Source organism: Aythya ferina (assembly GCF_964211825.1).
Source record: "Aythya ferina genome assembly, chromosome: 1".
NCBI classification, from domain to species: Eukaryota; Metazoa; Chordata; class Aves; order Anseriformes; family Anatidae; genus Aythya; species Aythya ferina.
Window position 1 is genome coordinate 191,323,078 of NC_140296.1, and position 21,979 is coordinate 191,345,056.

The window sequence follows — 21,979 nt, forward strand, 5'->3', positions numbered from 1 at the left end:
ACATACGTGTGTACACACACACACACACCAAGGAGGAGAAACTCAAAACACTTCATGTGGTCTTACCATGGGAAATAAATCAATTCATAGAATCACCGAATCATTGAGGGTGGAAAACCTCTAAGATATCTGGTCCAATCTTTAACCTAGCACTGCCAAGTCCACCATTAAACCATTCCTTTCACTGGAAGTCTGGAAGACAACTCGAAGTGTGCAATGCAATACAGTGCAGATGCTTGACATAGGCCCAGGTAAGTGAGTACGTGCAGAACAGTGTAGGCAGACTTCCTACCTCTGGTCCCAAAAGGAGGATGACTGTGCTTTATCAGTACCAGAACTGATCATTAGGCTATGACAATTTAAACAGAACTTCCTAGCTCAGGCAGCATAATTGCAAAACATCTATCCTGCTTCTAGCTGTGGAACACATCCACAGCTTTTGGAGTTGCTGTACTATACACTGTCTACCAAAAATAAAGCTGATGTGACCAAAATACATTTTACATATTTTACTCCTATTCCCTCTCCTCATTTAACACACCTTGAAATCTCACATTATATTTTTCATTTCAGATTGAAATTCTTCTGAGATATTAATTTTAAAGCGAAGTTTTAATGCATGAGTCTTAATGCTTTGACTTTTGTTGTAATTTTTTGTCTGTGCCAAAACCTGGAATCATTTTTAAAGGGACTTTTCCAAAACAGAAGAAAAAAGGCTGAAAATGAATCCCTTCATGACACCTTAAGTTTGTGCAACTCAGGTTTTGTTTGTACAAACATTTTGATTTCTTCTGACAATAAATTACAGCATACTTTAATGATCTAGTAAAGTTTGACCATGGGTGAAAAAAAGTCTATTTTTTTCCCAAATCCCAAACAAATTGAAAAAGAACCCCTAAATGAGGGACTTGCTAGATCTGAAATAAACAAAGCTATATAATTTTGGCAATATGGCCTTGAGGACAAAGGGAATGTAGATGTAGTCTACATTTACCTACAATACATGAGAAAGTCTTATGACAGTTAGAAGTTATCTAACGATGTAGAAGCCTGTATTTGAATTGATAACTGCCTGACAGTCCCAGCAGCTGGCAGACGAATGAATATCAAACTGGAAATAAGAAGCAAATTTTTAAGCAAAGATGGTAACTGATCACATGACAAAAAACAACCAACCACCAACAAAAAAAGCCTCAGCAAGCTAAATTCTGTCACTTGTAATCCCATCATCAAAACTGTTAAGATTCTGAAGTCTGTACAAGATCAAACACACAGGGATCTGTATGTGATGTAGGTATCATCAGGTATTGGCATAAAAGAAACTAGCATAGGATCACAGAATCACAGAATGGCTTGGGTTGGAAGGGATGTTAAAGACCACCCAGTTCCAACCTCCCTGCTAAAGGCAGGGATGTTACCCACTAGGTCAGGTTGCCCAGGGCCCCTTCCAACCTGGTCTTGAATGCCTCCACAGATGGGGCATCCACAGCTTCTCTGGGCAGCCTGTGCCAGGGCCTCACCATTTTCTGAGTGAAGAACTTCCTCCTAACATCTCATCTCTATCTCCTCTCTTTTAGTTTAAAACCATTCCCCCTTCTCTTATCACTATCTGCCCAAGTAAAAGGTCGCTCTCCATCTTTTTTTATAAGCCCTCTTTAAGGCCACAATGAGGCTGAACGTCTCCAGCTCTCTCAGCCTGTCTTCACAGGAGAGGTGCTGTAGCCCTCTGATCATCTCTGTGGCCCTCCTCTGGACCCATTCTAACAGTCCCACATCCTTGTTGTGCTGGGGACCCCAGACCTGGCTGTAGGACTCCAGGTGGAGCCTCCCAAGGGCAGAGCAGAGGGGCACAATCCCCTCCGTTCCCTGCTGGCCGTCCCTCTGGTGATGCAGCCCTGGACGCAGTTGGCCTTCTGGGCTGCAAGCACACACTGCTGGCTCGTGTCAAGCCTTTCATCCATAAGAACCCCCAAATCCTTCTCTGCAGGGCTGCTCTCAGTGAGTTCTCCCAGTCTGTGCTCATGTCTGGGATTGCCCCAACCCAGGTGCAGCACCTTGCACTTGGCCTTGTTGAACCTCATTAGGTTCACTGGGCCCAATTCTCCAGCCTGTCCAGGTCCCTCTGGATGGCATCCCTTCCTTCTGGGTTATCGACTGCACCACTCATTTTGGTGTCATCTGCAAACCTGCTGAGGGTGCACTCAACCCCGTTGTTTATGTCATTGATAGGGATATTAAACAGTACTGGTACCGAGATAGACCCCTGAGGGGCATTACTTGTTACCAGCCTCTACCTGGACACAGAGCCATTGACCGCAACTCTCTGTATGCGGCCATCCTGCCAATGCCTTATTCACCAAATAGTCCACCCTTCAAATCCATCTCTCTCCAATTAGGAGATAAAGTTGTGTGGGACCATGTCAAAAGCCTTACAGAAGTACAGGCAGAACTTATAACAAGTGTAACAGTTGGTAAAAGGAGAAATCAATGACAAATTGCCTATGCAGAAATGAGGCATATCCCACTAGTTCCTCCAAGTTATATGATGCCAACCCAGCCATCTGAAGTTCTCTTCTTGTCCTACTACAGCTCAGTGCCTACACACATGCACGCATACCTACTCTTCTTTGTATCTATTTATAAAGCAACACTTTTAGATTCTCTGTTCTTCTCTATAAAAAGAGAAATGGAAATTAATTCCAAAGCTTTGATTTTGACAAGCACTGTGCAGATTTGATCAGTTCACCATGAAATTACTGGAAGTTTTCTCATTTATTTTCTGAAAGCAAGTAAATATACTCAAAATACTTACCTCATACACGTTGAACTGAGACTGCCCTCTTGACAACTCTCTGTAACTTGTTGTGAATTCTCCAATGAAATCATGACTATATAAAAAAAATCAAATCAAATGCACAGTATTTACTCATTTAAATATGTAATATACATATTCATAAAAATAGAAGTACAGCCAGTACAAACTGACACCCAGAAAAGCAGCAATGTCAAAAGATGCAATTTGCTTAAAAAAATTCATTTTCCCTCCGTTGTGCTTACTCTATTAGTAATCAAAATGAAGAGATGATTTATTAGCTTAAATCTTTCTGCTTAGCTTAGCCACATAATGGGGACTAGGTTGTAAATTAGTGATCTGTGCCCCATGAAAAACCAAACAAATAAAAAAAAATCTAAAAGAATTTCTTTATTTCTTAGATTCTTAGAGAATCTAAGAAAATAGAGTGGGCTATCAAAGGTTATCACTACTTTCTCACTGGATTACCACTGGCACCACAGATATCTAAACGGTGTGTGTGACTGTATGAAAGGGAAGTATCCAGAGTGAGAAAGGAGTAACTTACATCAAAAAAGACCAACCCTACAAGTTCGTGTAACGTGACATTCAATGGTATTTTTGAGAGGAAGAGCAAGGCTTATCACAGTTGCTGCCTTTTCCTGTCCAGGAGGAGAAAAGCAGTTCACTGAGGCTACTCAGGACTGGACTCCATCGGAAAGTAGATCTTACCCTAACACTAAGCAGTGGTTACAAGCTTTTCCTTTCTGAATTCTACTCCTGTTCCAAGAATAAGTGTCACAGTGCCGTGCTGTGTCACCCACGTTTTGAAAACTGCTTTGTCAACCCATAACCAGGGTATGGCATGTAGCCAAGTAGCTGCTTGGAGCAGGGTGGCCAGAGGGAGCGTCCTGGGTGAAGCATCCTTGTGAAAGGCTTCTGGGGTCAGGGAGCTGGAGCACGGAAACCACATGGCTGCTGCCAGAACGGACTGACCTGCAGTGTCACATCTCAGAACACCTGGAGCAGGCAGCCAGCACCCAGGTGACTGCCAAACAGCTACACAACTGCCAGGGGCATCAGTGCCCATTCTCTTCCCTCTCCAGCTGAACACTTCTCACTGCTGCTCCAGCTCCCGTTCCCTCCTGGCCCTGTCTCTGTTTTCAAACTTGTTCCCTAACAAGGCATTGTACGTCCTCTACACTCTGCACTCTGCCTTCATTTCCAGTGAGCTATGAAACTAATTTAAACTTTTTTTTTTTTTTAATCTTCCCTTCAACGGCAAACAAAAATACAAAGTCAAACTTTATAATTTTATCACTTGTAAAATTAGTTTTTGAGAAATACAGCACGTTTCTAATTATGCTATAAATATTAAAAGCAAATTTAAATAAACCTGCATATTTCAAGAAAAGGAAAAACAAACAATCCATAGCAACATGAAATTTCTTTATTCATTCATAATGAAATAAGAAAGAAACCCCAAATAAAAATCTCTTGTTCTGAAATCTGTGGGAATTCAAAAATATATGTAAACCAACCAAGTAAAAGGTTCAGCCATCATGTAAGATCCCATGAAATAAGCAAAGCACCCAGTAGAAAGCCTCAGAAATCCTATATAGTGAAGTGTTACTGACTACTCAGATTCAGGAGAGACCACCTGTCGTGGAACAATCCCCCTCCACTATGGAGATTAGGAAGTTGCTTCTGAGAGAGACTTTTTTCTAAAGAAATAAATTTTAGAGATAGTATTTCCTTTCTCTAAATGCTCTCAAGATTGCAACAATAGGGCAATAGAAAAAGTATCATATCTATATAGGCTGTAGCACATAAGGTGCGTTTAATTCTGGGTCACCACAGCACTGGAAAAAAAATGCACCTTGGTTGAAGAGGAACCTTTCCCTTTCATAACAATTCTTACCTTAAATTTTCAAGTCAGTTTGCTTATTTCAAAAGCAGAAATTCAAGCAATAGCTCAATGACTACATATGAATATGCTGGAGCAGACAATAAGCAATTCCAGACGGGGTTGTCTCTGGTAAAGGTACTTAAAAATCTGTACTGCTTAGAAGTAACTGTTTCCTTAATTCTGAGAGACACTGGAATGCTTCCTTTTTTCCTGTGGCAATGTTCACAGACTGGTTAAGAGCTAGGAAGATTTAATTCCTCTGACTAATCCTGTTAAGAAGGTGTGGACATAAATTATCATTCTCAGAGTTCTCTGCTCTTAAAAGATCATTAACCTAGATCTGAATGCTCACTATTCAGATGGATGTATGCTCCTCCACTAGACTGGCTCTGAAAAACAAGCACCTACTGGAAGAATAAGAAGATCCCTCCCCACACTCCTCATCACACAGCACCCCATGCATTTCCTTATTAGTCTCTGAATTGAGAATCCAAATAAATACTTGTCTTTGGCAGAGTTTTGCCTTCCTAACACCAAATATTCATTGGCTTAAACAGTTTTGTCCATGAACTGTGTATCAAAGACTCCTACTACATCAAATAATCACTTGAACCCCAAATCCCTAAAACTGCCACATCTGGTACTATGCTTCAAAGTGCTGAAAAACACTTTCAGAATTATTAACTTTCCTTTTTTAACAATCTAAATAAAATAATAAAAACAAACAAAAAAAAATGGAGGAAAGGATAATTATCACGAGAAATGTCAGTAAGTAAGGTGAAAAGCCCCAGCATTTAATAATCAACTAAGCAAAGGAGAAGGAGATCAAATATGGAGGACAAGAAATAAATTCAAAGCACCTGGAATCTGAGGTTTATGATCTCTCTTGCAGTGTTTAGGTTCTCAGATATATAATTTTTTTAATTTATTTTTATCTGTTAGGCTCATTCTATATCCACTGGACTGCTTTCCTACTCAAATTTTTATGTCAAATTTTTATGCACTGGATATCAGTGCAACATGTCCCAATACAGAATCTTCCAGATGTTTTCAACAATAAATGACATCAGAATTCAGCACTGCAAATACAAGCAAGTTAGTATTTTTGTTAAGAATGTATAAGCTAGAGAAAATAATCCTGTGCAGTTAACTATCAGTACAGAAGTTTTTGTACTGCTTGATTAAAACCATGGAAAAACTGTTTTTGTTGGAAATGTTAAGTCTACTAAAATACACAAAAAGAAGAAAATCTTTTAAATGAAGTATGGAAGTATCCAATGTTGCATATTATCTTATTTTTTTCTTCCTGTAATACCTGCCTATATGTCATTGATAATGACACTAAACAAAAGAAGTCACTAGTTTAACACAAGTGGACTTCTCTAAAGCAACAAAAACAACTTTTGTGACTTTATAGCACCAAATATTTGGGGGGTTATCAAAGCTCTTAGAAAACAGGGGTATGATTCAGAACAACTGTTTCACATTTTGACTATTTTTGTATGAAAACTGGTTTGAGACAATGAAATGCTTAATAATTAGAAGTGTTAATGTTACAATTGTCTAGTGGCACATTTTAGTCAAGAAATTGTAAGTGATGTTTGAAAATAGATGAGAGTTAAGAATATACAATTACTCAATGTAATTCATGAACTTGACAGTAAGTAGCTCAACCCTCGAGCTGTTTTCTCAAAGCACAAATAACAAGGGATGAGGAAAAAAAATGGGAAAAAAAAAACAACTCTAACTGAAGACTGTTGAATAAAATAATATTGTTTCATAAATCAAGTATACGCACACTAATGTTGTCTTTGTGATTGCAGAATAACCTGCAACATTCAGTATAACTTGCTTTGATATCTCCAGGCTCTCTGATGATCTTTCAAAGGTTGTTTTTGCCCAGAGTACACAACACTGGAGCCAAAAGTTGCAGCCCAGTGAGGTAATCAGATTGCATATCAACTGTTCATTAATAAAGTGTCCAAATTTGTGTAACAGTGGCTTAGTACAAAAAACTGATACACTAATTAAGCCATCTTGAACAGGATTCTCTTCAGGTCCATTTAGTTAACTCAAAGGTAAATTAGTCAGTTATGTTCTTGCTATGATCATAGGAAAGGTCATAGGAACCACCAAATGGCTATTTATTCCTGTTAGGATGGAATCAATCAGAATGTTGAAGACAATTTTCACCTGTTTGTTACTGAAGTAGCTTAAATGTTTAGTTGCTTGGTTTTTAAATTGTCTGAAGCTACATGAGATGGGCACTGTCTCGTCTTTGAGGAATTTAACATGTGAAACGTCAATGTTGTCTGCTTCCAATTTCAAAAACGATGGAAGGCAAGAGGCAAAAAATCATACAGTTAGAATAAAAAGGAATACATGTAAGTAATATTCTTTATTTATTTTCATTAGACACTAGTATTACAGGTATTAGGAATGAGATGTGAGGAAAAGCAGATAATGTTTCAAACTGTTTGGCACAGTAGAGGCTAATGAGTTCCACAGCATGTAAAAACTTTCACTGCGAACTGCAGCTATACAATATTACTTCACAGATTTCTTCCCTTTCTTTCTAGTCATACCTCAGTTTCTGATTTTGGAGGAAATAGGTCAGCACATGGGGCTCAACACATTAATAAAATACTATCTTTAATAACTTGTAAATATTTTAGTTTTCACTATCAGATTACTTTCACAAAATATTGTAGTTTAACTACAAGTTATAAGTATACTACATTTTTTGAAGATTTGGCAAATCTAAGTGAAAAACAGAGGATGTTAATAGAAATTAATCTTTACAGTGATGCAGCAACTTTTTCTAATAATGCTTTGATAATTTAAATCCCCATATTTTTAATTGCTAGAATATGTTATTTTGTCCCTTCAGGGAATAGCTAATCAAGAAGGATGAATCTGCACTAGCAGGTGGTATTTATAGAGGGTAAATATGTGGTAAGAATACTTAAAAACCAAGAGACTTTATGATAGAACCAAAAAGACAGTATGAACTGAGAAAGCTGAAACTGGTTTTGGCACTTGTCAGCCAAGAAATGAATGGCAGCACAGAATATATTTGCCTATTATGATCAGAAGATCTACTGGGCCACAGAAGCACAATATCATTAGCTATAATACCAGTAAAAATTGCTTTAGTAACATCAGAGACATTACTATGTAATATATATGATATACTCTTAAAAAGTATGCATATTGCATATTAAATATGCATATTAATATATAGAAATATACATTATATTTCTATTATATATATGTATATATAATATATATTAATATGCAGTAAATGCATATTAATATATAGAAAATATAAAGATTAAAAAGATATAATGAAGACAGACCAGCTGATAGAGCAATGAAAATCAATATATTCTTGTATTACATGCAAGATCTAGTACCATGATTTATGAATATGCTTCCTATCCAATATATTAAGATACAAGCTCAAGCATTTTTTAAAGAAAAGGTATCAATCTAGTCTGACTGAAAATAATTGTGTCTTGTTTATCAAAACAAGGACAATTTGAAAAGCTGATTTCTTCAGAAAAAGACCGTATACTCAGTAAAGACAGTAAGGTTGAACAACTATAAATTCCTCATCTTGAAATTAGCTAAAGAAAATCCACATATATTCCACCACCCTCTTTTTAGTGATGGAGTTATTTAAAATCAGGTCTTACTGTTCTAGAGTTTACAAGAATGTTTTGATGAGGACAGGCATAGAAATGAACATTCACATCACATCTGAAATTATGATAATCAATAGGTAGTTTCTACACTGCTATATCTAGGCAACCATGCCTATCAGTTACAGGCTCAGGCATTTTATCCTACTTGAAAAGAAATGCAGCAGTTCGTGAAGCAACATTTTAAGCACAGAAAGGAGTTTATAAAATGGATTATCCCTCCTTTCATACATGTACAGTAACTGTTAGAGATCACAAAGCATTCCATCTTACTTGTTCCATGTATGAACATACACGCATCATGTTTGAAATGGGATGATACATCAACATTTACCTTAATTGCAAAACAAGACAGAACTGCAGTACAACTTTTTTTTTTCCCAGTACTTGTGACTAAATATTGAGAGTACATATATTGAGAGTATATATTGAGAGAATATATAGAGAATATACTAAATATTCTCTAGCTCAGTTCTGTCCACTATATGTTTATACATTTTAAAATATATGTAATACATGTTCATGGAAAATCCCGAGGTTTAATAATAATGTCTTACCTTCCATCTCTATCCCAATCATACACTTCTACTTTAATCGTCCTAAAAAAAAATAAAAAGAGAAAACAATATATAAATTCAAATGTACTCGATTGCCTTTAATATTTATATTTTAATAGGATATGGATACATCAACTGTACCAAAGCCAGAAGACCAATTTTTCCAGTCATTTCTCATGGTGCAGAAAACAGCAAGTCACTCGGGCTACCCAATATATATTCATAAATGAATTGTAAAATATGGTGAAAGCGAAGGGAACAAGTAAACATATTAGAAGCTTAACCAGTATATTTTTACTTGCTGATGCTCTGATTTTTTATTTTTGTATTTTTTTGTGGTAATTGATCCTTTAACCTTAAAGTATTATCTATCAATATTTTTAAAGAAAATCAGCAAAATGGAACTTACTGTGGTTGTTTCTTGGTATATGCTATTACTTAGAAGATCTTGGGGTATCTACTGTGGGGTAGTAACATCTTATAGAAAAAAAAAATCTGTATTTGAGAAGATTACTCTTCTCTCAAAAAGAAGAGAACTTGAGGTGAACCTTATGAAACAAAAATTCTTGGCATAGCCCTGTTTGAAAAAAATGTTCACCATACAAAGTAATGCACACTTCTATAATTCTATATGTTTTGGTTCTCTGCTAAATATTCTGCTAAATATCTCTGCTAAATATTCTGCAGTGGTAAAAAATGAACATTGTGTGATTCAGCCAAGACTTTGTGAAGGCCCTGTGGCTACAGATGAAAGAAATCTGTAGTACTGCAAACACTGCACTTTTTTGACCCTTAAACTCCCTCTTACCCCACAACAGAGGAAGAGGCTGCTTGGATGTCTGACCAAAGACAAAAAAAAAAGTGCAGCATCATTTCTTTGAATTCTTGTAAAACCACGAGAATGGTTCTTTAGTTTTTGCAACAGATTATATTAGATAACCGATAGATTAAGCAAAATATCCAAGGCTCTGGCTTCCTAGAATGAAATGGGATCAGCAGCTCATGGAAGCATGGGTGGGAAAATGACAGAGGCAGCAATTTTTCCCAAACTGACTGATTGTCTTGGTCACCCTGTGAATATTCACACTCCTCTTAGTGAATTAGGAGCTGGTGGGCAAGTTGGGTAATAAAACATTAAAGTCTGGCAATATACATTTACCCAGTGTAAACACTTATTCAAGAGGAGAACTAATAATTTATCTAAATCAGAATTGAGAGACAAATTAGCACATTATTATATCCATTAAAAATAATGAAATTACAAAATAGGCAAAGGAGGAGTTGTTTTTTTCTTGATGTTTCCCTTTTCAACTAAAATTTAATTGCCCTAACAACATGATTTTATACATTTGTAGCATTTCAGTTTGGGGTTAAATTACCTTAGAATGACAACTAATTAAAATTACAGTTGTTCTTTTGTGGAATGAAATCAAGAACACTTCCAAACATGCTTTATCCCACTAAGTGTTTGGTTGTGTAAGGAAATGGTATTTAATTTAGTCAGAAAGGCAGTATCATGGAGTTTCCTTCCCCAGACAAGCATTATTTTACTTCCAGGTTTCAAAACCTGTAACTACTAAAACAGATAAGATACTGATAAATTAAGATTTACATGAGGGTCAGTGGGACTTAAATTTTGAATTGTCCTACAAATCTGTGTTTGAATATCTACATACCTACCTAGTTAATACCTGAAATACCTACATTAAAAGAAAGCTACAGAAAACTTGAATTAGTAAGATCAGTTCTTAAGGTTGTTGACATAAATTCTCAAGAAGTACAACTTCAGTAAGAACAACTCTTCTTTGAACGAAGAACCTTTTTCCTCAAAATTTATTCCACATTAAAAAGATTGATCACCAACCTTGAGTTTCACCTCTTCTGCATGACACATGCATGGCTATATGCACTGTATTAAAGGCCTTTCAAACTTTCATGTAGTAGTATTTCAGCCTGCTCTACTCTGCTATTTTACCTTAAAGGACCCAGTTTCTCTATTTTCATTTTAGAAATTATAGTTACACAAAATTGGGATTTAGGAAACCTCTGTCTTAAAACTTTCATGCAGAAAATAACTGTGTGTAGGTGCTGTTTGAGAGCTCATATTAAGAAAAAGAAGAGAACAAAAATCTTAAAGTTACTAAATACTACTGTCAAAATCCCTGTGGTGGTTTAAAAGATATTGTATGATGGTATAGTTTGAGAGAAGCTAAGCAAATCCTTGCCATTTCACAATGAAAACATGGACAGAGTTCACTTGGAAGCATTAGCTAACTGCAGAATTACTCTCCCCCAAACTAGAAAGAATGTTGACTGTGATACATACCCTTACCAATTACATTACTCTCATGTTTCAACATCTATCACAGAATCCAGAGCATCATCTGTCAAACTACCATTATCCAAAAGAGACTTTGGGGTTTTATGTTTTTATGTATTACCAAACTGATCTCAGGAATCTAATCCTTACCTTTAGAAATAAAAGTTTTCACATTAAACAAATGAAAAAGCAACAACAAAATCTTTTGACGCTTCTTTTGGGCCATCAACAAATAATACTTTGAATTTGATAGCTAAAATGTATTTCTTCAATTGAAATATGATTATTATAGGAAGGACTACTAAGTTCCATGGAGACATTTATTTATAAGGCATTCACTGAGTACATTATGTAGAAAGAATTCAAAGTACAATCAACATGAGAAAACAGTAGTTACACAATAATTTGAAGCATGCCATTATATTTTTTATTCTCTTTTGGAATGCTGGAATTATTTCAATATTGCTACTAACACAGTATCTTTTTTTTTTTTTAATTATTATGAAAGCCTTTTCTTTAATATGGTAAACAGTGACAAGTACAGAGACTAGCTTTATGAGCACTATTTTGCTTTGCATTATGCACGTATGTGTTTAAAATTCTATTTGATTAGAATTTACTTATTATGAGATTTCTGCATTTTTTTTCTATCTCACTGAAAGAGAAATGAATATGAATGACAGTAACTGTATTGAGTACTTCACAAGGAGATTATTAGGAATGTAGGAGAACCCTTTTGCCTCCAATTTGAAGCAACGTGACACCAAGTATTGGAAGAGTATGACATAAAATAAATCAGCTAAGATCCAGTAGGAAGCATTAAGAATGGTCATTCCCAAGAAGAATTACAAAAATTTCACTTTCCTAGAAAAAAATCACAAATCAATTAGCTTTTGACCTTTCAATTTTTAATAAGCAGCTTATAAAAACAGAACTTTATTACCGTGAAAGCATTCTGCATAGCTTATTGAATATAAGCACCTCTTACTGTCCTGCTTCTTCAATACTGCCTACTTAGTTTAAGTCAAGTGAAGCACAAGTCAGTACAAGTGTTGGTTTCTGTTTATACCCTGGCATCAGCTGGTAAATTACAAGTTGAAGGAACGTCTCCCCAAAAGGCTAGGCTTTCACGGTAACAGATTAAAATAATTTTACTTCATACATTTCACCAATTAATTAGCTTAATAAAGTAATGTAGGTATGATATGGCAAAACCATGTGCTACAACAATTTAATATGTACATGAATGAACAGTAGTTACATACATGGAAGCTGAAAATGAAAGGTTAGGTAGAGAAAAAAAGTAACTACTTAGATTCCAAATTAAAGATTCTTTCAAAGACACAATCACAGGAAAGTGATCAATTTTGAATAAATTCTTTATTTCCCTACATGTAGCAATAGGTTTCAAGAAAGGATTGGGCTTATGCTGATGGGAACATTAGTTCAGGGTTAGAAGAGTGCAATACGAAACTCTTCTATCTTAACTGGTATTCTATCTTAACTGACTTTTTATATGAACTGATAAAATACATTCAAATTATAAAAGATAATATGACTATACCAAACTCAACTTAATGAAACAGATTTTAAGGGGAAACAAGGCATTTGAACTGTATTTTTGACCTTTTGCCTTTGAAATACCCAGACAAGTACATCTTGCATCTCTTGTATTTTCTCTCTTTTATCTTTCACCCAATAAGGCTGAATTGAATCTATGCACTACATGCAGCTTACCTATTACTCATATTCCTATTCTAGTCTTCATATATTTCTTTCATATTTCTTTCATTATTTTAATCTAAATATTACATTATACACTGCTAAAAGAGTTATGACTAATGGTAAGTCTATACTTCCTTAGAGTCTTACTAAAATAATTTCAGTACTCCAGATTTCAGGTAATAAGGATACATAAATTACCAGACATTTATCTGGGTATATAATAGTAACAGTGATATCTCAATGCTTTTCAAAAAATATGAATAGTGACAACAGAACTAGTCATTAGAAGGGACTTAAATATTTCTCTTGTTGATATTGTTAGAAGTTAGCATGCCCATTTTTTAAGAAGTCTAAACATATCCATAATTCCTCAACTTAACTAACCAGCTTGATATTATTGGTAAAACATTAGTAAAGCCACAGTTTATGACCATGTTTTTCAAAGATGGACCCTTTTGCATTGAATCACTGAAAATGTCAACTCCGAACAAGACCGTAATTAACTTCTGGGTTTCTCATGTATTTATCTCTAGATGAGATCTACTTACCTCATCTATCTATATATTTTAAATGCTCTCATTTATCAGCATCTTCTGACATTACAATGTCAACCAAAGAAGCCAAACATTGGTGTACACTTTTCACTCAAACATTATATATTAAACATTAATCCTTGTGCATACTAGTAACAGTGGCCAGTCATGTTAGTTTTATTCTTTCTAACTCCTTCTTAACCACCATAGAGACTGAAGAATTGTTTTCCCGACATCACTGCTAGCATTTCCTACAGATTTAGCATATTGACTTCATTTTTGGAAATTTAATGTGGTGTTCTGAATACATAACATCTTCTCAAAATACTAAGTAATTAATCTAAACAACATCCATAACCGAATTGTTTAGAAAAATGGATCTATAAAGAATACATGAGTTAGGAAAAAAATAAAAAGTATATGCTAGGAAAGCATAACCTACAGCTTACCGGTCATAGTCTCCATTACACAGTGCTCTGACAGAAATCTTGAATGCCTGCCACACTGGATTTAATGTATTTTTTACAACTTCTGTTTTGTGGCAGATTGTAAAACTGCAATAAAAAAAAAATTAAAAAAAAAAAATTAAAAAAAAAAATAAAAGAGAGAGATATTTGGATTTATGTACTTTTTATTTTGTGTCAGCAAACAAGGAATAAAAAGAGCTGTAATCTGTATTCACTGATACAATGTCCATATAAAGTTTAAGCTAAGAAAAGAAAAGTAGTGAAATGCAGGAGAAGGAAGGCAAGGAGAACTGACGAGAACAGACCTGTTTGTGAGTGATTACAGACTAGGTCACTACGCAACTCTAAACCTAAAATGTTTTCACCCAAAACTTCCACCAGACTTACAAGCACTCAGTGAATTAGTTCAGGGAAGAGCACTCTCCATCCCACTTGTTTAAACAGGCTTTATACAGCCAGAAATCAGTCACAGATCCAGAAGGAAAGAAGTCTTGAGAGGATTTGACTTTTTTTAGCAGTTAAGATACTTAGCCAAGGGAATCTTGGCTATCTGACTCTCGTTCCCCAATTAATGTCTGTATTTTTTAACCAAGGCTGTCTCAGGTAAAAGATATAAACTTACACAAGGTTCCACAACCACTTTATCGCAAATGAAATGCAATGTTTTAATATATATTTTGCTTTCTCTATATGATGCAAAATTAAAATACGTCTGAAACCTCATCATGGAAAGCAAATTGTTCAAAAGAAAACAGGAGGCAAGGTCACTGGGGGAATCAATAATGAAATTCTCCATACAGATTTAACTAAAATTCCCATCTGAAGGAATATGTTCCTTAAATTTCACAGGCCTAAGTTCTTATCCATGCTATTTCTGAGAAGGCATGGCTAAAAAAAAAAGTTTTCGATTTGAGGTATTTTAATTCTATTTCCAAGAACACTGTCAAAAAGGTAGAAGATATTTCCAAATTTGCAGTTTAAAGAACTTTGACCTAAATCAACATACATGTATTAGAATATTCTGAAGCTATTATTTTTTTGGAATATTCTATTTAATTTAAAGACAAGCTGTATCTTAGCAAAAGTCACACTATTTAACTATTATGACTAATTTTTTGTGTTCTATATTTACCAAACATTCAACTCTTAAAACCCTTAATTGCAATATTTGATGTTTGTTACAATCGTTTTATTTCTATGCAGCATAACATTATTTATTAAAATTCAACAAACATAAAAGGAATGCAGCTTAATCTGACAAATATGTATATAAAAAGAAAACTATATTACCATCTGCAAATAAATAAGTTGCCTACTGTTTAGCAGCAGACGTACTTAACAGGCATCTATCTACCTGCCATCTTCATTGCTTCGATGAAATACCAGGAAAGGATCGGATTTCCCAAAGAAGTCCTTCTTGTCTAGTTTGTTCGCACAAAATTGCATTAAAACTGAATCCTGAAATTGATAATACAGAAAAATTACAAAGAACATGCAGTTTGATAAAAGAAAATTATCATTGACTACTGACTATACAAACAGAAAACAAACTAAATGAGAAGTATCTGTCTTCTAGATACTCTCTACTCATTCACATTCTTGCAAATGTCCTTACAGTGCAGCTTGAACTGCTGGAACCAAGAATTTGTTTGGAGAAGCATAAAGTTCTATGCTAAATGATTCAGGATTTTCCAGTACTTTTTGACATCCAAAGCTGTCTTCTGAGATGCATAGGCAAAGAACATATCAGAATTAATTAAAAAAGCTGCAGTGAGATACAACTACGCCTTATTTCTTCAGTGACTTACACCTTCAGTTGTCTGCTCCTGCAGTCTGTAAAGCAAAAGGCTTAGCAAAGAAAGAGTCTAGACATTTCCAGAAAACGTCAGCAAGAGGAAGACCACAGAAAACACGGTCCACCACTGACTGGGGCAGGATTGACATCAAGAAGCTTGGGCACCTGGGACCAGTAATAAGTAAAAAGTAATTTGTACCAGCAATAGGTAAAAAACGAAATACAGGAAATTCCATTAAAATACAAGAAAAAAAGCTTTTTACTATGAGGAGTAACACTGGAACAGGGAAACTGTGGAGCCCTGATTATCCTTGTCTATGCAAGTTCTGAGTGGGGTGAATCTGGAAGAACATGAAGGCCTCAGAAAGCACTTAATATTTATCTTCATTACAAGGGAAAGAAAAAAATCCTGTTCCAACTGTGGGTTTAATTACGTATTCATGACTTTTGATTGATTTGTTATAACTGGAATGGCAAAGCTGATCTTGATGGTTAAATCATAATATCAGGAAAAAATATTCTGCAGTCTCTCCTAAGGTTACTTATAAATGCTCAGGGTGATGGCGAACTAGTCTTAGGAATGGTTAAGTAGGAGCATAATTTCTGCAGGAAATCAATTAAATGATATGTTATTTTTGTCATTCAATTAAGTGTGAACATTTTGATCAGTTACTACTTCCAGATGTTCCAAAATACTTCCCAAAAAAGGAGAAAGGCATTTTCCATGACCATACTTACCATTCGTACTAGTAACACAGACATGTCCTATTGCTACACCAGAGAGCCATCGCTTACTGTCACCTTTCATATCATCAGGTGTGATAACACTCTGCATTTACTGATTTATTCTCTTTTAATGAAAGTAGAGATGTGAACACAGGCTAAGAAGATGCCATTGTGTAGAGCAATGGCAAAGTTAGTACTCATCCCCCAGCAGATCAAACATTTGTGTACAGAAAAAAATGAGTAAGAAGCCAATTTCTTGAATTGTAGTTAGATTAGTTTTTCCCTTTAAACATGACAGATAAGAAAGAAGAGAATTAGGATCCTTCCTCAATAAAAACAAAAACAAGATAAAACAAACAAAAAAGAAGGCAACAGCAAAGGACAAAAGTAATAAACAAAGCCTAACTACAGGTGTCAGAATTAGGAATAATCTATCCTAACAAATTCTAGTTCACGAACAACATTTTTTCTGGTTCCACTTGCTATCAAACTTGAAATAAAATTAAGTGTCCACTGCCACTTTCAGAAATCCTTGTCACAAAAAGGCATGCTTTTTGTAAGTCTATTATTCCACCACTCAATAGTAGCAGAGAAAAGGTAGCATATATGAGTGCACTCCCACGGACACTGTTAATGGGAGTTAAGTGAGACTGAGTCGGTGCACCCTATTAGCATAACAGTGCAGGACTGGTAGGTTGTCTGACAAAGGCAAATAAGATTTTAGCCTGTGTGCTATTCAAATACACCAATTCTGCAGAGAAATAACACAAATTTAGCCAAGCTGGAAAAAAAAGGCAAAAAAATAAGCATTTATTTCTTATGGAATGTATTTCTTCAGATATCTAATGAACTTAAGACCTAAACAGATTAGCTACTGGATATATCAGTAAAATACAAAGTCATTACTATTGCAGAAATAGATCAAGAATTAACAGCTTATGACCCAGTGTGAAAGTTAAGGCAACTGTGAAGCGTTATCCCCCAACGTCACCAAATTGCGAAAGCTAAGCCCCAGAAACAAATCTCTTCAAGCCTTAAGACATTTTTGTAGGTTTATGTATCTAATCTTATATTCTCCAGATCCCCTGGATCTCACCAAACATCTGATATTATTGCTTTCCTCATTAAGATTTGCTATCTTGTCATTGCAAACTCTTCTAAGGTACACACTACAGCCTCGTTCATTATATACCGTGTTTGGGCTAACTCCCCCACCTTCAGATTCCAACCCTTCTTTATCACCCTGTGCATATAATCCTTCCTTATTCTTCCTTCCAGTCTCTGTTTCCCTATGATTTACGGCTTGCTGCTAGCTCATTCAGTGCTGGGAAGCCACAGAGCTGGCCTGGCTCCAGGTGCTTTCTGACCAGTAAGCCTTCTCCTCTGTCCAATCTACTTCTCCATGAGCACCTAGGAGGGGGAAAAGTGGTGATACACTTTGGGAAGGTCATGACCGTACCGTGTCTCTCCCCTTAACCAGCCAAATTCCCAACTGATCCCACACACTGAGATATTCTTTTGATTTCTATTAAATAAGTAATATTATAGCTACCATTAATAGGCCAAGGCAGTCTTAACTTGAAAGAAAACTGTTTACATTCTTCTTGTATGGAGATTCTTTTAAATATCTAAATAACTTTTGCCAATAAACATTAATTTGATATTTCTTTAAATAATATGACTATTAGCATGAATTTTTTAAATTACAAGGCCAATTTTGCTGCGATGTTCATGCAATATCAATATCCTGTAATGGAAATGTAATTCCACAACTGAAACAAATGGATCTTTGTTAAAAATTGGACACTAAGAGATTAAAATACGATTACTTGGAAAACCAAAGACTAGATTTAAAACTCATTTAAGAGTCAAAAACCTTATGCTTCAAGTTGTTTCTGCTTATTTCTTTACTACATAAAGGTAAGAGTAACTCATGAGGGAAAAATATCCTTACTTCTTGCAGATATCAAAAAATATAAATTTATATATATATATGTATATTTAACAATCTGGTGCAGGGTAAATCACAAAAACATTTTCACTTTACTTTTCAAAAGCAACGAATGAATACACACTTACTCGGCAACAGCCCAGCTCCTCTGCTGTTACGATGACTGTTCCACATTTCTTCCCAGGAATGCCTCTATAAGAAAATATAACTACATCAACTCAGTACCTTCAGATCATTCTATATGAGAAATATAAGCTACATAAAAGCTACAGCTGAGACAGATTAACATAAGTTAAGCTTTCAAGTCACAAAACAGATGGCATGCTATGCAGTTTCACTCTTCTGTCACTTGTCCCATGTTAAAATGTTGGTTGACTTCAGTAAATTGGTAAATAAGTTGCATATTCCTTCTAATTTGCATGGACAAGCAGTTAAAATTAAAACAAAACATTTAATTTTAAAGGAAATATAAAGAGTTTAAATGGGATGAAATGATAATATCAGAAATTCTATTTTTTACTCTCTCATTAACATTTTATTTAGAGATGGCTCTACAGCTTAGAAATTCATGAAAATGATCCTTTTGCAGATTTTCCTTAAACAAAATGTCAAAAATAAATTTTAAACTATACACCAGCCTCATTTTTACAAAGACATTTCGTCTGAAATGTTTATGAAAACATGCGATAATCTCACCATAATATAAAATACAGTAGTTATTAAATAAATCACAATTCACCCAAACAGCAATTGAAAACACACTGCTGCAACACCAGAAAGCACAAAACAAATCCTCAGTATATAGGAACAGAAGAGTCACAAATAATCTGACATTATTCAGTGCCAGCACCTTTTCTGGGGAAAAAAAAAGTACATGTATTCAGATACAACTTGTTGCATAATGCTGCCGTATCTTATCAGCTATTAGTAAATCCATTAGCAGATGCATCAGCAATTACTACTGGATTTTTTTTCAAGGTGAATGTTATTGCTTATGCTATTTCAAGTTCTTTCCTGAAAATAAATAATTATTTGAATAAAATTATTTTCCAAGGAGACATGGAGGTAAAATTAGGCTTTTAAATTGATTATATTTTTCAGGTTTTTCAAAGAGGACTAGAGGGCACTCATGTTCTTCTGTTATGACATAATATCAATGCAAATACCGTTGCTCTTATTTTTGCTTACTGGTTTCCTTAATCCTTTTGATTTTTGTATAGAGCTCTAAAATTTTAAATAAGTTCACCAAGACTGTGGTAGGGCATAGCAAAAACAAGCACAATGATGCAAAGAGAACTACGGGCTGTGAAGTTTTAAGCAACACTACACCATATCTGCAACCTCTAGAGATGGGAGATGGGAGAGAGCAAGAGACAGAGGGCCCAGGGAAGTGGAGGGGAGAGGAAGGGAAAGAGAGAGGGAGAGAAGAAAAAGAAAGAACTGGTGGGGGTATAGTTCTTACAAGCAGATCATGAACAAAGACTGATGCAAACTTAAGTGAGGATTTCAGAAACTCATTGAAACTCCTGTTTAGAATGGGATGTTTGATACATGACTCTCATCCTGGACCTAGTATCTAGCCTCAGTACAACAAGGTAACTCTGATTTCACATGTTTAATAGTACATAGAGAAGTATTTTACGTGAAAACTTAAGTGACAATTTAAATTCATACAGCTCTTAGGGCACCCTTCCATTTAACATGGTTTAATTTATAAAATATAATACCTTGAGACCAAACAGGAGAACTTTACAAAAATAACAGAAAAAAAAAAAAGATCAATCAAGTGTTACACAGTATGATTCATATTTTCATCAACTTCTTCTGACCACCTGGTTTTAAATCTGTCACCCTTCAACAGCTCAAAGGCTGAAAAGTATCCATTCCAGTCTCCGTAGCAATAGGATTTTGATGTGAAATACCAGATTTTCAAAAGATGAAAAAAACTGTGGTTGGTTGAGGTTTTTTTGAACAGTACAAGTTTAAACTTCAAAAAACTTTTGAAATCTGCTAGTAAGAGCAGCAGTAGAAATGACTTAGTCATAAGAGTCATTGAATTTATACGGAAAAATGTTTCAAGGAACAAATGACCTTCACCCCTGCTTTTACAAGTGAGGAAGAAATAGAAATCTCAGAAGTGTAACTAAAAAAGCAGAAGGTTGCAGCAGCACCATTCTGTAGGCTATGTCACTCGAACAGAAAGAACCAGTATCAAAATTACCATAGCCTGAACCAAAACTCTTGCTACAGAGACATTTGTGTTCAGGATGGATTCAAATTGGCATTAGGGATGTATTTGAGAGGTAGCCCGAGCAGCAACAGTATTAAGAGCAAAAGCACCAAACATCTCTTTTTGTACAAAAATTCAAATAGATCTATTTCACCCTCAAAAGGTTATTGTGTCACATGCTAATACAACTTGAATCTCCTTCTGAAGACCTGGAGCACTGAACTGTTGATAGCAAGCTCCATTTCTGACAAACTTGTCACCAAACAGTTACAGAGGAGAATCTTGTGCCACCCTGCTTACAGATATAACACATCGCAGCCAATACCTGCCAGTCTCAAACTGAGATTTGCACATGAAGACATGCTTTGAACATGTCTTATGAACATGGAGGCCAAGGCAGGCCCAATCCCAAAAGATACCCGTGTCTGGAATTACCACTCCAAAAGCTGGGGAAACTGGAGGGGCAATCCCCTGTAGATACCTGGGTGGGTATGTCAGCAAAAAAGGGAATTATTGATGAGACATGAAAATTGCACACTGCTATGTCATACCTGAAAGCAAGATTTGGCTTGATGTATCACCAAGGTTCTAGAGGACGTGCCTTACAAAAGAAAGATCATTTCACTACGATGGCTGGCAAAGAGGTGAAAATGCTTAATCAAGATTAGCACAGAATTTCCTTACAGCACAAAAAGCTCTCATTATTCAGGGACTGAAAACTACCAAATGACCTCTACAGTTTGAGATGCTATTAAAGATGAGTTTTCTACCCTTGTCATCAGACTACAAGCATGAAAAAAAGACTGAGACATTTACAGATGCTAAAGAGTTTCTTCTCTTACAAATTCTCTTTCAACCATTTATCAAGAGGAGAAATCCTTAAATGTACAGTCAGCACCCTGACAAAAACTTCAGTGGTCACAGATCAGCCAAATGGAAAAACCTTTAACTAGCAATAATGCCTTGTGAGAAAAGAATAAAATAATGTCCAGCTGGTCTTACCTACATAAAAATACATTAGGAGGACTTCTGCCTGTTTAAATCCAGAAGCAGTGACACTGCCCACCTTCTTTAGCTTTAGGGAATATCTGGTTTTGAGCTGTCCTGGAATTGGTTCTATAGCACTGAAGTGACAATACAGTACTTATTTTCAGACTGCCAAATTCTCTGGGTAGGATTCTCTGGAAAATGTTACAGAATATGATTTGTGGGGCAATGTGTATTGCACAGCCACTGTCAACTCTATCAGTGCTAGTTACCTGATATTCAGA

The 21,979-nt window shown here is 35.4% G+C and overlaps 1 protein-coding gene across 5 annotated transcripts in view; it reads right to left on the reverse strand.

Moving 5' to 3' along the window:
• The window catches only part of CPNE8 (copine 8), a 103,906-nt gene that overhangs the window by 35,012 nt on the left and 46,915 nt on the right, over positions 1-21,979 (reverse strand). For all 5 annotated transcript variants that reach the window (XM_084531318.1, XM_084531319.1, XM_084531322.1 and 2 more), the window contains 5 exons: positions 18,607-18,670; positions 15,361-15,464; positions 13,989-14,093; positions 8,962-9,003; positions 2,813-2,888 (listed from right to left, as the gene is read on the reverse strand). In XM_084531318.1, coding sequence (XP_084387444.1) covers positions 2,813-2,888; positions 8,962-9,003; positions 13,989-14,093; positions 15,361-15,464; positions 18,607-18,670 — 391 coding nt within the window. The remainder of the gene's footprint in view (positions 1-2,812; positions 2,889-8,961; positions 9,004-13,988; positions 14,094-15,360; positions 15,465-18,606; positions 18,671-21,979) is intronic.